The following is a 17,806-nucleotide window of genomic DNA, read 5'->3' as shown; positions in this document are numbered from 1 at the left end:
AAAATAAAAACATCACTCTCTGGGGGTAGGAATTAAGTTCTTCAACAATAATGGCATCACACAACCTTCTTAAATATTGTCTGTTACTTTATAGCCAGGTCTTCAGCTCAGTCAGACTGGTTTTGCCTTAGCTGACCAAACACTGTGCCCTTTCTTGTACTCTTCCTTTCCTGTTCTCAGCCGTCCTTATTTGTCCTGCCTATCCAAATTACATATAGTCTCTAAGATCCAAGGGAAATTCAGCTTCTTTTTTTTTACATCTTTATTGGAGTATAATTGCTTTACAATGGTGTGTTAGTTTCTGCTTTATAACAAAGTGAATCAGTTATACATATAGATATGGCCCCATCTCTCTTCCCTCTTGCATCTCCCTCCCTCCCACCCTCCCTATCCCAACCCTCAGGCAGTCACAAAGCACCGAGCTGATATCCCTGTGTTATGCGGCTGCTACCCACTAGCTATCTACCTTACATTTGGTAGTGTATATATGTCCATGCCTCTCTCTCGCTTTGTCACAGCTTACCCTTCCCCCTCCCCATATCCTCAAGTCTATTCTCTAGTAGGTCTGTATCTTTATTCCTGTCTTACCCCTAGGTTCTTCATGACATTTTTTCCCCTTAAATTCCATATATATGTGTTAGCATACGGTATTTGTTTTTCTCTTTCTGACTTACTTCACTCTGTATGACAGACTCTAAGTCTATCCACCTCATTACAAATAGCTCAATTTCGTTTCTTTTTATGGTTGAGTAATATTCCACTGTATATACGTGCCACATCTTCTTTATCCATTCATCCAATGATGGACACTTAGGTTGTTTCCATCTCCTGGCTATTGTAAATAGAGCTGCAATGAACATTTTGGTACATGACTCTTTTTGAATTATGGTTTTCTCAGGGTATATGCCCAGTAGTGGGATTGCTGGGTCCTATGGTAGTTCTATTTGTAGTTTTTTAAGGAACCTCCATACTGTTCTCCATAGTGGCTGTACCAATTCACATTCCCACCAGCAGTGCAAGAGTGTTCCCTTTTCTCCACACCCTCTCCAGCATTTATTGTTTCTAGATTTTTTGATGATGGCCATTCTGACTGGTGTGAGATGATATCTCATTGTAGTTTTGATTTGCATTTCTCTAATGATTAATGATGTTGAGCATTCTTTCATGTGTTTGTTGGCAGTCTGTATATCTTCTTTGGAGAAATGTCTATTTAGGTCTTCTGCCCATTTTTGGATTGGGTTGTTTGTTTTTTTGTTATTGAGCTAAATGAGCTGCTTATAAATTTTGGAGATTAATCCTTTGTCATTTGCTTCATTTGCAAATATTTTCTCCCATTCTGAGGGTTGTCTTTTGGTCTTGTTTATGGTTTCCTTTGCTGTGCAAAAGCTTTCAAGTTTCATTAGGTCCCATTTGTTTATTTTTGCTTTTATTTCCATTTCTCTAGGAGGTGGGTCAAAAAGGATCTTGTTGTGATTTATGTCATAGAGTGTTCTGCCTATGTTTTCCTCTAAGAGTTTGATAGTTTCTGGCCTTACATTTAGGTCTTTAATCCGTTTTGAGCTTATTTTTGTGTATGGTGTTAGGGAGTGATCTAATCTCTTACTTTTACATGTACCTGTCCAGTTTTCCCAGCACCACTTATTGAAGAGTCTATCCTTTCTCCACTGTACATTCCTGCCGCCTTTATCAAAGATAAGGTGACCATATGTCTGTGGGTTTATCTCTGGGCTTTCTATCCTGTTCCATTGATCTATCTTTCTGTTTTTGTGCCAGTACCATACTGTCTTGATTACTGTAGCTTTGTAGTATAGTCTGAAGTCAGGGAGCCTGATTCCTCCAGCTCTGTTTTTCGTTCTCAAGATTGCTTTGGCTATTCGGGGTCTTTTGTGTTTCCATACAAATTGTGAAATTTTTTGTTCTAGTTCTGTGAAAAATGCCAGTGGTAGTTTGATAGGGATTGCATTGAATCTGTAGATTGCTTTGGGTAGTAGAGTCATTTTCACAATGTTGATTCTTCCAACCCAAGAACATGGTATATCTCTCCATCTATTTGTATCATCTTTAATTTGTTTCATCAGTGTCTTATCATTTTCTGCATACAGATCTTTTGTCTCCTTAGGTAGGTTTATTCCTATATATTTTATTCTTTTTGTTGCAATGGTAAATGGGAGTGTTTTCTTGATTTCACTTTCAGATTTTTCATCATTAGTGTATAGGAATGCCAGAGATTTCTGTGCATTAATTTTGTAACCTGCTACTTTACCAAATTCATTGATTAGCTCTAGTAGTTTTCTGGTAGCATCTTTAGGACTCTCTATATATAGTATCATGTCATCTGCAAACAGTGACAGCTTTACTTCTTCTTTTCTGATTTGGATTCCTTTTATTTCCTTTTCTTCTCTGATTGCTGTGGCTAAAACTTCCAAAACCATGTTGAATAAGAGTGGTGAGAGTGGGCAACCTTGTCTTGTTCCTGATCTTAGTGCAAATGCTTTCAGTTTTTCACCATTGAGGACGATGTTGGCTGTGGGTTTGCCATATATGGCCTTTATTATGTTGAGGAAAGTTCCCTCTATGCCTACTTTCTGCAGGGTTTTTATCATAAATGGGTGTTGAATTTTGTCGAAAGCTTTCTCTGCATCTATTGAGATGATCATAGGGTTTTTCTCCTTCAACTTGTTAATATGGTGTATCACACTGATTGATTTGCGTATATTGAAGAATCCTTGCATTCCTGGGATAAACCCCACTTGATAATGGTGTATGATCCTTTTAATGTGCTGTTGGATTCTGTTTGCTAGTATTTTGTTGAGGATTTTTGCATCTATGTTCATCAGTGATATTGGCCTGTAGTTTTCTTTCTTTGTGACATCCTTGTCTGGTTTTGGTATCAAGGTGATGGTGGCCTCAGAGAAAGAGTTTGGGAGTGTTCCTCCCTCTGCTATATTTTGGAAGAATTTGAGAAGGATAGGTGTTAGCTCTTCTCTAAATGTTTGATAGAATTCGCCTGTGAAGCCATCTGGTCCTGGGCTTTTGTTTGTTGGAAGATTTTTAATCACCGTTTCAATTTCAGTGCTTGTGACTGGTCTGTTCATATTTTCTATTTCTTCCTGGTTCAGTCCTGGCAGGTTGTGCATTTCTAAGAATTTGTCCATTTCTTCCAGGTTGTCCATTTTATTGGCATAGAGTTGCTTGTCGTAATCTCTCATGATCTTTTGTATTTCTGCAGTGTCAGTTGTTACTTCTCCTTTTTCACTTCTAATTCTATTGAGTCTTCTCCCTTTTTTTAGTGATGAGTCTGGCTAATGGTTTATCAATTTTGTTTATCTTCTCAAAGAACCAGCTTTTAGTTTTACTGATCTTTGCTATCGTTTCCTTCATTTCTTTTTCATTTATTTCTGATCTGATTTTTATGATTTATTTCCTTCTGCTAACTTCGGGGTTTTCTTGTTCTTCTTTCTCTAATTGCTTTAGGTGCAAGGTTAGGTTGTTTATTCGAGATGGTTCCTGTTTCTTTTTTTTTGCCATACGTGGGCCTCTCACTGTTGTGGCCTCTCCCGTTGCGGAGCACAGGCTCCGGACGCACAGGCTCAGCGGCCATGGCTCACGGGCCCAGCCGCTCCGCGGCATGTGGGATCCTCCCGGACCAGGGCACGAACCCGTGTCCCCTGCATCGGCAGGCAGACTCTCAACCACTGCGCCACCAGGGAAGCCCTCCTGTTTCTTAAGGTAGGATTGTATTGCTATAAACTTCCCTCTTAGAACTGCTTTTGCTGCATCCCATAGGTTTTGGGTCATCATGTCTCCATTCTCATTTGTTTCTAGGTATTTTCTGATTTCCTCTTTGATTTCTTCAGTGATCACTTCGTTGTTAAGTAGTGTATTGTCTAGCCTCCATGTGTTTGTATTTTTTACAGATCTTTTCCTGTAATTGATATCTAGTCTCATAGCGTTGTGGTCGGAAAAGATACTTGATACAATTTCAATATTCTTAAATTTACCAAGGCTTGATTTGTGACCCAAGATATGATCTATCCTGGAGAATGTTCCATGAGCACTTGAGAAAAATGTGTATTCTGTTGTTTTTGGATGGAATGTCCTATAAATATCAATTAAGTCCATCTTGTTTAATGTATCATTTAAAGCTTGTGTTTCCTTATTTATTTTCATTTTGGATGATCTGTCTATTGGTGAAAGTGGGGTGTTAAAGTGCCCTACTATGAATGTGTTACTGTCGATTTCCCCTTTTATGGATGTTAGTATTTGCCTTATGTATTGAGGTGCTCCTATGTTGGGTGCAAAAATATTTACAATCATTATATCTTCTTCTTGGATCGATCCCTTTATCATTATGTAGTGTCCTTCTTTGTCTCTTGTAATAGTCTTTATTTTAAAGTCCATTTTGTCTGATATGAGAATTGCTACTCCAGCTTTCTTTTGATTTCCATTTGCATGGAGTATCTTTTTCCATCCCCTTACTTTCAGTCTGTATGTGTCTCTAGGTCTGAAGTGGTTCTCTTGTAGACAGCATATATATGGGTCTTGGTTTTGTATCCATTCAGCCAATCTGTGTCTTTTGGTGGGAGCATTTAGTCCATTTGCATTTAAGGTAATTATTGATATGTATGTTCCTATTCCCATTTTCTTAATTGTTTCGGGTTTGTTATTGTAGGTCTTTTCCTTCTCTTGTGTTTCCTGCCTAGAGAAGTTCCTTTAGCATTTGCTGTAAAGCTGGCTTGGTGGTGCTGAATTCTCTTAGCTTTTGCTTGTCTGTAAGGGTTTTAATTTCTCTGTCGAATGTGAATGAGATCCTTGCTGGGTAGAGTAATCTTGGATGTAGGTTTTTCCCTTTCATCACTTTAAATATGTCCTGCCACACCCTTCTGGCTTGCAGTGTTTCTGCTGAAAGATCAGCTGTTAACCTTATGGGCAGTCCCTTGTATGTTAATTGTTGCTTTTCCCTTGCTGCTTTTAATATGTTTTCTTTGTATTTAATTTTTGACAGTTTGATTAATATGTGTCTTGGCGTATTTCTCCTTGGATTTATCCTGTATGGGACTCTCTGTGCTTCCTGGACTTGATTAACTATTTCCTTTCCCATATTAGGGAAGTTTTCAATTATAATCTCTTCAAATATTTTCTCAGTCCCTTTCTTTTTCTCTTCTTCTTCTGGAACCCCTATAATTCGAATGTTGGTGTGTTTAATGTTATCCCAGCGGTCTCTGAGACTGTCCTCTGTTCTTTTCATTGTTTTTTCTTTATTCTCTGCAGTAGTTATTTCCACTATTTTATCTTCCAGGTCACTTATCCGTTCTTCTGCCTCAGTTATTCTGCTATTGATCCCATCTAGAGTATTTTTTATTTCATTTATTGTGTTGTTCATCATTGCTTGTTTCATGTTTAGTTCTTCTAGGTCCTTGTTAAATGTTTCTTGCATTTTGTCTATTCTATTTCCAAGATGTTGGATCATCTTTACTATCATTATTCTGAATTCTTTTTCAGGTAGACTGCCTATTTCCTCTTCATTTGTTAGGTCTGGTGGGTTTTTATCTTGCTCCTTCATCTGCAGTGTGTTTTTCTGTCTTCTCATTTTGCTTATCTTACTGTGTTTGGGGTCTCCTTTTTGCAGGCTGCAGGTTCGTAGTTCCCGTTGTTTTTGATGTCTGTCCCCAGTGGCTAAAGTTGGTTCAGTGGGTTGTGTAGGCTTCCTGGTAGAGGGGACTAGTGCCTGTGTTCCGGTGGATGAGGCTGGATCTTGTCTTTCTGGTGGTCAGGTCCACATCTGGTGGTGTGTTTTGGGGTGTCTGTGGACTTATTATGATTTTTCAGCTTCTTGAAGAAGCCTTACCTGAGTATTTCAACACTACATGATCTCTCTTTACTGAACACACCTGTGATTGTGTAATGTAATTAAGCATAATATTTTACACTGTGTACCACAAAACTTGGCATGTAAGTATACTGTCATATTATTTTTTAGATATTTCTATGAGTACTGTTCTTATCTATCCAGGAAGATGATAAACTTCTTGAAGGCAAGGTCATATTCCATGGAGTGTTTGACCCCTTACTCCCAACTACTTCAACCTAATTTCAAGTTATCGCAAATGTGCACACTTGTGCCACCTGATGGTAAACGTAATTATTGCACGGTTACAATTCAGTAACTGGCTTACAAAGCATATAACAGAACCAAATAATGGTTGGACCAAATCATTACTTGTTTAAAATCAAAGAAGAATAAAGCTACTACTGTTAAAAATAATACAGCAGCAGAGATGATAATGACTATAACTAAATTTTGGGGCATTAAGTTAGAATTTTTAAATTGTGTGATAAATTTCTTAAAGCTGTATAACTAAAAACCAAAACACTTTCTCATGTAAAACATTCTTTTCTCTAAGTTAGCAACTTCCTTTTGGGTTTGGGTTAATCTTAGTACTGAAAAAGGTTATATAATCACATATTGAAATGTCCTGTGATTAGAGGTACATATGAAATAAATCTTCCATGACAGATAGTGATCAGTGTAATACACATTGCTCTGGGAAGATGGTAAGGACACTGTGCTTATCTTTTCAGACAAAAGAAAATATTAACCTCAACTAATACTGATTTAGTCTCCATTATGGGCAGGACAATCCATATCCTTAAGAAGGTTATGATCTAGTAAATGTATAAGAGCAAGTACAAAAATGATGGAAATCAAGGTACTCAGGGAAAACTTTTTACCATTATTATTACAAGAACAACACATCTGTATAATGTTATATAATGGGTGTTATATTTCAGGTTAAGTGTGTGTTTTCTAAATGTTCTTAATCTCGGTGAAATAAATTCTAAAGAGACACTCAGAAACTACTTTCTTTGTTTTGCATTTTCTCTTATTCAGTGTTTCCCATTAGGACTTCTTATCCTTAACTTCTTGATGTCTTGAATTTCTCATCTGCCTGAACTTGTGCTATTAATATCAGAAATAGTGAATTCAGTTACAGGCATGAGTGAGTAGTAAAGATGTTACCTAATGATAATTGGGTTTTTTAAGTTTAATTTTTATTTTATATTAGAGTTTAGTTGATTTACAATGTTGTGTTAGCTTCAAATGTAGAGCAAAGTGATTCAGTTATACATATATCCATTCTTTGGATATACATATCCAATGGATACATATATCCATTCTTTTTCAGGTTCTTTTCCCGTATAGGTTGTTACACATTGAGTAGAGTTCCCTGTGCTATATAGTAGGTCCTTGTTAATTATCTATTTTATATATAGTAGTGTGTATGTGTTAATCCCAACCTCCTAATTTATCCCTCCCCACCCCACCTTTCCCCTTTGGTAACCATAAGTTGGCTTTTGAAGTCTGAGTCTTCTTCTGTTTTGTAAATAAGTTAATTTGTATCAATTAAGTCCATCTGGTCTAATGTATCACTTAAGGCCCATTTTCTTACTGATTTTCTGTCTGATCTGTCCCTTGATGTAAGTGGGGTGTTAAAGTCCCCCACTATTATTGTGTTACTGCTGATTTCTCCTTTTATGGCTGTTAGTATTTGCCTTACATACCGAGGTACTCCTATGTTGGGTGCATATATATTTATAATTGTTATATCTTCTTCTCGGATTGATCCCTTGTTCATTATGTAGTGTCCTTCCTTGTCTCGTGTAACAGTCTTTAAAGTCTATTTATCTGATATGCGTATTGCTACTCCAGCTTTCATTTGATTTCCATTTGCATGGAATATCTTTTTCCATCCCCTCACTTTCAATCTGTATGTGTCCCTATATCTAAAGCGGGTCTCTTGTGGACAGCATATATATGGGTCTTGTTTTTGTATCCATTCAGCCAGACTATGTCTTTTGGTTGGAGGACTTAATCCATTTACATTTAAGGTAATTATCGAGATGTATGTTCTTAATGCCATCTTGCTAATTGTTCTGGATTTGTTTTCTTTTTGGGGGTGGTGGTTTTTCTTCCCTTCCTCTTTTGTTTTCTGCTTTTGTGATTTGATGACTTTCTTTAGTGTTGTCTCTGGGTGCTTTTTCTTTCTTGTGTGTGTATCTATTATAGATTTTTGGTTTGCAGCTCCCATGAGGTTTTGATATAGCAGTCTCTCTCTCTCTCTCTCTCTCTCTCTCTCTCTATATATATATATATATATACACACACACATACACATATGTATATATATATACACACACACACATATATATGTATATATATATACACACACATATATATGTGTGTGTGTATATACACACACATGATTATTTTAAGCTACTGGCCTCTTAATTTCAAATGCATTTCCAACATCCTGCACTTATACTCTCCTCTTCTCACAGTTGCTGGTTTTGATATCATATTTGTGTGTGGATGATTTCCTACCTTTACTGTATGTTTGCCTTTACCGGTGAGCTTTCTCATTTGTAATTTTGTTTGTAGTTGTGGCCTTTTCTTTTCCAGCTAGAGAGATTCCTTTAGCATTTGCTGCAAAGGTGGTCTGGTGGTGCTGAATTCGCTTAGCTTTTGCTTGTCTGTAAAGCTTTTGATTTCTCTGTAAAATCTGAATGACAGCCTTGCTGAGTAGCATATTCTTGGTTGTAGGTTCTTCCCTTTCATCACTTAAAATATTGTATATCATACCACTCCCTTCTGGCCTGCACAGTTTCTGCTAAAAAATCAGTTGATAACCTTATGGCAGTTCCCTTGTATTTATTTATTGCTTTTCTCTTGTTGCTTTTAATATTTTTTCTTTGTCATTAATTTTTGTCAGTTTGATTACTATGAGTCTTGGCATGTTCCTCCTTGGGTTTATCCTGTATGCGCTCTCTGTGCTTCCTGGACTCGGGTGACTGTTTCCTTTCCCATGTTAGGGAAGTTTTCAGCTGTTATCTCTTCAAATATTTTCTCAGGCCCTTTCTCTCTCTCTTCTCCTTCTGGGACCCCTATAATGTGAATGTTGATGTGTTTAATGTTGTCCCAGAGGTCTCTGAGACTGTCCTCATTTCTTTTCACTCTTTTTTCTGTCCCACAGCAGTGGTTTCCACCAATCTGTCCTCCAGCTCACTTATTCATTTTTCTGCCTCATTTATTCTGCTATTGCTTCTGTCTAGTGTATTTTTCATTTCAGTTATTATATTGTTCATCTCTGTTCTTTACAGCTTCTAGCTCTTTATTAAACATTTTTGTATCCGCTGTGTGCTGTGCCTCCATTATTTTTTCTGAGATCTCAGATCCTCTTTACTATCATTACACTGAATTCTTTGTCAGGTAGATTGCCTATCTTCTGGGGTTCTTCTGGGGTTTTATCTTGCCTATCTCCACTTCACTTGGTTGTTCTTCTGGGGTTTTATCTTAGTCCTTCGTCTGGAACGTATTTCTCTGCCACCTCATTCTGTCTAACTTTTCTGTGTTTGTGGTCTCCACTCCTCAGGCTGCAGGACTGTAATTCTTCTTGGTTCTGGTTTCTGCCCCTGGTGAGTGAGGTTAGTCCAGGGGCTTCTGCACACTTCCCTGGTGTGTAGAGCTGGGTCTTGTCCCTCTGGAGGGCAGGGCCATGTCAAGGGGTATGTTTACAGGTGGCTGTTGGCTCAGGACAACTTTAGGCAACCTGTCTCCTGATGGGTGGGGCTCACCCTGTTGGTTGTTTGGCCTGTGGCATCCAATCACTGGAGCTTGCAGGCTGTTGGGTGGGGCCAGGTCTCAGTGCCAAAATGGCAGTCTCCAGGAGAACTCATGCTGATGAGTATTCCCTGGGGCATCCACCATCAGTGTCCTTGCCCACAGTGAGCCACAGCCAACCCCCCGTCTCCCCAGGAGACCCTCGAAGACCCACAGGTAGGTCTGGCCCAGGCTCTTACGGAGTCACCGCTTTGCCCTGGTCCCTGTGCCTGTGAAACCTTGTGTATGCCCTCAAAGAGTGGAGTCTCTGTTTCCTCCAGTCCTGTGGAGCTCTTGCACTCAAGCACTGCTGGCCTTCAAAGCCAAATGCTCCGGGGGCTCCTCCTCGTGATGCCATACCCCAGGCTGGGAGCCTGACATAGGGCTCCCAACTCTCACTCCTGTGGGAGAACCTCTGTGATATAATTATTTTCCAGCCTGTGGGTCACCCACCTGGTGGGTATGGGATTAAATTATATCATGAAAGCACCCCTCCTACCACCTTGTGGCTTCTTCTTTGTCTTTGGGTGTAGAATATCTTTTTTGGTAGGTCTGAGTCTTTTTTGTTGATGGCTGTTCAGCAGTTAGTTATGATTTTGGTGTTTTAGTGAGAGGAGGTGAGCTCAAGTCCTTCTACTCTGCCATCTTGTCCTCATACATTTCTTCAGTAATTGGTTTTAATATGTGGTCTCCAGGCTTCCATTGGAATATTTATTTATAATGGCCATTTGTTTTAAGAGCAAGCTTCTTTTTCACTTAATTGATAAACAAAAGCAGATCCCAGAAAAGATCAGGAAGTTGTGCTGGGCCCTTTCTGAGTCTTAGGTTTCTTTCCTAAAATGATACTCTGACTAGATGACTGTGCCTGCTCTCCCTGTCGTCTCAGGCAGCATCATAACCACTTCCCTTGTGACTCCCATCCCTCCATGATCTGGCCATTTAGCCTCTTCTTTCTTTTAAAATATTTTCCTTGAAGAAAACCATCCAGCTCACTATTATTACAAAGGTGCTTTAACTAAAATCACACTATAAATATACGAGGCATCATATTACAGTAGAAAGAACACAGGTTTATTCAGTCAGACAAACCATGTTCCAATAACTTTGAGCTGATTCTTCAATTTCTGCTTCAGTTTTGCTCTACAAGTTAAATACTGGTAACTACCAGGACAGTTGTTGTGAGGGTTAACTGACCTTACACATACAGAACACTTAGCTTAATGCCTGGTACTTCGTAAATGCTCAGTAAACGTTAGCTGCTGTTACTATTATAATTATTGTCATCATATTTCTTGTTTCTATTATTATCATAGTGTATAGGACCCATTCTACTTTTCTAACTGAAGTAATGGAGTCATCTAACTTTTTTTAGCTGAAGCAAATGAAGTCATCTGTGTTTCTTTCTTTACTGATACAGAGAAGGGGGAAAAATCAGTTGCCACTTCTGGCAGGAAAAATGACATACTGTAGTTGTTGACTAGTACTCTGAGTGATGACTAAGTAATACATGTTCCCCAAAGTTATAAATCAGTTTGCTACTAAAATATTTTCCAGATTTCAGAACAGAGAGCTCTGTAGTTATATCCTCATCCACTATAAAATAATCTCTCAACTATCCTGCCTGCAATTAAAAAGATCTTTATTAGCAAAAGATGTGTTCCAACAGCATGTTCCATGATGTCAGAAATACTTTTAAAGTAATCATTAAATACTATAAAATATCAGATTGTTAGAAAATAAAAAACATATTGTTGAATGAGAAGGGAGAGTCTAAATTGAATGCCACAGTAAGTGATACCATGTTTTGGGGAAGAAAAACAAAAAAAACAAAAAGCAGCAGCATCCCTGTTTTAATGTCTTGGTACCCCCCTGTCCTATTCCATAGGCATAAAGAACTGTGTTCTCCATGAGCTTCTATGGGTAGATGGACACTCACTATTCATACACAATATGACCATAAAGCCCATGTTTCCATTTCATGTTAGTTATAACCACCGAATTCCAAAAGCAAGCCAAACTAACAGGGACAACATTTTTAGTTTACTATGTGAACTAACAGTAATGTGATTTTGGATTGACTATGCATTTCTTTTATATCATGAGTACTTAGTTGTAAAGATGCTTCGTTTTGGCAGGGTTCACTAAATGAGGTTATACTTTACATCTTAAAGTACATTAAACCCTAAGGGAACAATAGTGATGACAATTAGGGTAAGAAGTAAGAAATTTATACCTTTTCTTATATAATGTTTCAAGGCCTTTCATGTTAGGCACAAGCAGTTTTATGACAACATAACAATTATCAAATGAAGGTGATAATTTGTCACAGATGTCACCTTTATACAATATGGTTTGCTAGAAATCAGAGTGGAGAGGAGAAACATGCAAACAAGATTTTTCTTCTGCTAGGTGACTCTGGGCTTTGACTTGTTCTTGTAAAATTAATAACACTTCAGTATGTTTCTGAATAGTTCCTTTTTCGTATATATCCATATGTCTGTTATCCATTTGTATATACATGTGTGTATGAATATATAAGTATTTACATATGCAGCTATAACAAAATGTCCAACTGTTTTTTTTTCATAAAAATATCAAAATGTAAACATTTAAATGGGTGTGATATGGTCAATGCAATCACCTTGGCTCCAGATGCCCTTCAACAGGCACGGCTCTAGAGGACGTGGGGGTGGGAAGGGGGTAGTGTGAGCCACAGAGTAGGAAGCAGAAGAACAAGGTTCCATCCGTGATCTTTGAAAATTTATGAACAACCCTGGATGCCACTTCTAGTTAACAACAAAATACAGGTAGCAGTACTTGCCTTCCTACCAACCGGAATCACTTGTTGCAGTGAGTGGAATAATGAATGTAAAAATATTTTTTAAGCTATAAATAACTATATTATAAGTGATAAGATACTTTCAAGACAGTTTTGCTGCTTTGAGAAGCATTTAAAAATGGAATGATAGTCTAACTGTATGTATTATTTTCTGTCTATTCCAAAAAAGGAGAAAAAATGTTTTGTTTCTGACAAAGATTCTTTATATTTCTAAAGAATACATAATAAAACATTTTAGTGCATGGGGTCAAGTTAGCATAAAAATACAGTGTCTCATTTCTTGAGATAAAGTATGAAAAAGTGCTTTGTAAATTCAACAGAGTTATATGTGAAGTTTAGCAATTTCTTCCACTTATATAAAAAAGTACACTTTGAGATGGGTGCTTACCTTCTCTTAGACGGTCTACTACAAAAGTAAAGCCTGTAGTCCTTGGATGTAAGACGTACTCATATTTCTGAAGTCCATTCTTTTCAGCAAATTCATTACTTCGAGCCGTGCTATTTTCTAAACAAAACAATAGGCCATTAGAAGCCATAAAATAAAGGAAGATAAGTGAGGTAAGGAAATGGTGCAGAATTTCTTTGATAAAAATGGCAGTTAATGTTTCTGTAATTAATATACTGAATCAAATGATAAGATAGAAATACTTTGGTAAATCCCTAACAAAGATCCCAGAGTTACCTACTTAATTGGAATTTCAGAAATTTTATAATAAGGTATTAATAGATGTTTTATAGCAGTTTATAAATTCATATTCAAATCCTTAAAATTCTTTAAGAGATTTCATAAAATAGTCAATATACAATGAAAACTGAAATACAAATAAAATACTAATAACTAAAATTTTCATAAAATAGTCGTTACATAAGAAAAATTGAAATACTAAAATATAAAGATGAAATAAAGTAAAACTAAAATAGTAATAATACATAAGGATCTAGACATCCAGAAGAAATAACTAACAATTTGCCAAATAGATCACCATTTTTTTAACCCAATAATTTAGGGCTTCAGTGCAAAGTGAAGTATCTGCGTTGCTCAGGCACAGAGCACACTGACATTACTAACCAACACCACTCCACGACAGAATGGGCACATGATCAGCACACCATGTACAAACATCTGAACATGGTTTGGCTGAATATAGTTACTGAGTCAAGTATATGTTCCAATTGTTGGCAAAATCTTCTTTTTCCATTCCATGAGGTAACTTTATAAGTTCCAAGAAGAACCAAACCCATTATTCAGCAATTACATTTGGAAAAAGTAAAGTGTTCAGAAATTTGGCCTTAGCTGCTGGGGGAGATCATGAAATACCTTCTGATGACAGCAGACGTTAGAACCTGCAATCCTCAGCGGCATCCTGAAATTTATAGACCATTCCAAGTCACCAGGAAAAAACCTATATGTAAAAATACTACTTTCCGTGGAGTAAATTTAAGACCACAGAATCCTCAAAATCTCAAAAAACTATAGATGGATTCCACGACACTAAAATATTCAAAAACACTCCTATAAACTGAGTCAAAAAATTAAACAGATCTCCAGCAAGTCAAAAGTAAAAGCTCTAAACAAGAAAAGTAATAAGCTCCTCTCACATTCGTTTGAGGGGAATATTCTGGGCATGGGACTACAGAACAGTATTTTATAGACAACTGGCAGGACCTTACATGCGACTGGGAATCCCAGAGACACCACAAAGAAGAGTAGTTAACTACTCTTCAGTTTGCTCTTCCAGCTGGTCACAGACTTGGGGGATCTGAAGACAAAACTGAAAGCTGTTGTAGAATGTGAATACAGGTGGAAGTAGCTCTAAAAGGCACAGGCACAATGTGGGAAGTAAGAAATAATCACAGATCAGAGATGCAGATTTTCCCCTCCATCCCCACGTTATCTACCCATCCCCAGACTATGATTATTAGGACTGACAGACTAGCACCCCACTTTCTCACCACAACCTCCTATCTCGTTAGCCTGCTCCCTGTAACACTCCAATGCCGGCACGCCTACCACTCCAGTGAGACTACTGGCTGCTCGGATGTTCTCAAACCAGCCAGGCATATTCCCACCTCAGAGTCTGTGCAGTGGTTCTTCCCAGAATGCCTTCTACCCAGCCATCTGCATGATTTTCTGCTTTGTTCATTTAGTCTCTCCTTAAATAAGAACTTAAGGGGCCTCCTCAAACCACCTTATATAAAACAGCACCCTATGTCCCCATCTTTTATTACTCTCTCTCCCTCTCTCTCTCCTTATCTTGCTTTTCTGTACAGCATTTATGAATACTAGACATATTTTTATTATTAGTTTTTAATCTGTTTTTCCTCATTAGAAAGTAAGCTTCATGAAAAGTCTCATGAAGAGACTTTTTTGTATATACATCTCCAGGCACTCATATATCTATTAAATGAATAAGTTTTACATACAAGGGTGTTTAATTGCATGTAATATTATATAATTGTTAAAACCTAGAAAAGCTTTCCTTTCTTAAAACAAAACAGGAAATCATAATATACCAACTGTGATGGTTAATTTTATGTGTCAAACTGACTAGGCCAAAGTACCCAGATATTGGTCAAACATTATTCTAGATGTTTCTGTGAAAGTGTTTTTTGATGAGATTAATATTTAAATCAGTAGACTCTGAGTAAAGCAGACTATCCTGCATAATGTGGGTGGGCCTCATCCAGTCAGTTGAAGGTCTTAAGAGAAAAAGACTAATCTCCTCAAGCAAGAAAGAATTCTGCCAGCAGACTGCCTTTGGACTCAAACTGCAACTCTTCCCTGGAGTCACAGCCTGTTGACATACCCTGTATATTTCTGACTTGCCACCCTCCAGAATCCTTAATTTCCTTAAAATAAATTTGCCACCCCCCACCCATTATCTCTTTTTCTCTCCCTCTCTCTCTCTCTCCACACACACACACACACACACACACACACACACACACACACACACACACACACACACACACACACACACACACACGGTTCTGTTTTTCTGGACAACCTTGACTAATGATGTGAGAGAATACAATAGTAAGTACAAAGAAAAGTGTAGTTCTGGTTTTCCAATTTTAAAATTACGTGTATGTGTGCACATATATATGCCTATGGATGTGTGTATGTATACGTGTATGTGTGTGTGCGCACATGCACGTGTGACCAAATGACCCAAAAACAATGGAACAAAATTAGAATAGTGCTTCTTTATGGGCAGTGGGATTAGAGTAATATTTGTGCTCCCTTCTATGTTTATAAATTTCCCCAAAATAACATATATTACTTGCATAAGCAAAAAAAAAAGTTATAAACAACAATAATATATGAAAATAGAATATAAAGTTAATTTAAACGTACTAATTTGAAAATGTGCAAACAAGTTGGATTCACAACTTGAAGAGGATTATAAAACATTCTCTTTGGGCTTAAAAACCCAACTGTAAAGTTAACTGTGGTAGCTAAAAACACCTTTGAGTTAACAGATACATTTTCAAACCAAAGGTATTTTGCTAGCCTACTTAAAAAAAAAAAATCATATCCCAACTCAAAACTATTTGTAAAATACTGTTTAAAAAAATTTTTTTTAACTTCAAGATCAGTCTATTTATTTCCTCTATCTCGCAAATAGTCTGACTTTTGCAAGTTGGCCTTAAAATGTAAATACTGTTTTAACTTTAAAAATATTCAACTACATTATGTAATAATAAGTACTCTGGACCCTGAAAATATTCAACTAGATGTTAAGTTCATCACCTAAAAAAGACACTTGAAAATACAGACTGAAAAGTTTTAAATATCTACTTTATAAACTCTGAAGGTCTAATGTATGAACATTTTAATACTAATGTACCAAAGTAACAGCAACCCATGAGCTTTTATCCCATTAGCGTTTAATTACTAAATAACTTCCACAGTTGCCACTCTTTAGTGTACATTTTGGCATTCACAAAATCTATCATTTCAGTAAATGACTTTCTATACTCTAACACAGATGATATTTCAATACTCAAATTTGAGTATTATACATTCTAAGGATTAAAAAATGTAAATATGGCTGTCTGTCCATTGAAATTTCCTAATGATAGTTCAGTTCTGGGAATCAATCAACTTACAACTTACAATATATTTTCAAACTTAAACAATATGCAGCCAATATTATACTCAGTATTACCTTCTGTGACCCAACTACTATTAGAATTTTAACTACAAAAATCAAACATATACAGTAAGTATAATTTAGTACATAATACTAGTATATAAAAATTGCCGTGCTTCATTTAGCTCAGTTCCAATCTGTCATACATTAGTCAAAGATCTCTTCCTTGGTATTAATGGTAAATGTTTCCCAAAATACTTTAATTTCCCTATTAACATATTACAGTTTAGTCACCCATTCACCTACTTAAGTAGTTGTGTAATTTGTATTTTCCATCTTGCACTCTTTTTGGGGGTACTAGGTTCCATAAATTACTATGTCCACAGAGTGAATTAGATTGTTCATTTACTTGTTCTCCTCTCAGGTTCTAAGGGTTGCCTTTCTTGGTAGCTCTTAGCTACCTCGATCTAGTATTGAGGATTTAGAAGACAAGTTCACAGGGATCTCTCCGTACTATCTGTGAGTCTTAGATTTCAGTTCTAACCTGCTTAAGTCTGTCTTCCCTGGTACAGCAGACGTTTATACATTGGGCCCTTCTCAAATTCTGCTGTATTCTTCTTAAAGTAACCAGGGTACTAAAGCTTTTGAATTTTGCTCTTTTGAATTGAAGGATTCTATAAAACTACTTCCTGTTGTAGCTTACTCCCTCCCCCACCAATATTCATCAACCAGAGCAGTTCTTCTCTCCGTCTTAGAAATCCTAGACTGCAATAGAAGGCTTCACCTGCAGAAATGACCTGTGGTTCAAAAAAGATGTGAAGCCCACTGATTTAGTAAGAATGAAAGACTGCATTTTGTTTTTAATCTTTTAAAGAATTCCTTGAGGGCTTCCCTGGTGGCGCAGTGGTTGAGAGTCCGCCTGCCGATGCAGGGGACACGGGTTCGTGCCCCGGTCTGGGAGGATCCCACGTGCCACGGAGCGGCTGGGCCCGTGAGCCATGGCCGCTGAGCCTGCGCGTCCGGAGCCTGTGCTCCACAACGGGAGAGGCCACAACAGTGAGAGGCCTGCGTACCGCAAAAAAAAAAAGAATTCCTTGAGATCCACTGGCATTCTTGGCCTGTGTAATTTGGTATCTGGGAAGATAGAGAAGTCCTAGATATATTCTCCTGTGTCGCCTCTACAACTCAACGATGGCTGAATTTTCTTTAGGA

The 17,806-nt window shown here is 37.4% G+C and overlaps 1 protein-coding gene across 2 annotated transcripts in view; it reads right to left on the bottom strand.

The window, feature by feature from the left end:
* Positions 1 to 17,806, bottom strand: part of LCLAT1 (lysocardiolipin acyltransferase 1) — a 192,467-nt gene that overhangs the window by 72,598 nt on the left and 102,063 nt on the right. For both annotated transcript variants that reach the window (XM_082671721.1, XM_082671720.1), the window contains one exon: positions 12,886 to 13,002. In XM_082671721.1, coding sequence (XP_082527847.1) covers positions 12,886 to 13,002 — 117 coding nt within the window. The remainder of the gene's footprint in view (positions 1 to 12,885; positions 13,003 to 17,806) is intronic.

The sequence above is a fragment of the Grampus griseus genome (assembly GCF_964374135.1).
Source record: "Grampus griseus genome assembly, chromosome: 15".
Classification (NCBI taxonomy): domain Eukaryota; kingdom Metazoa; phylum Chordata; class Mammalia; order Artiodactyla; family Delphinidae; genus Grampus; species Grampus griseus.
This window is presented reverse-complemented; position numbering and strand designations above follow the sequence as displayed.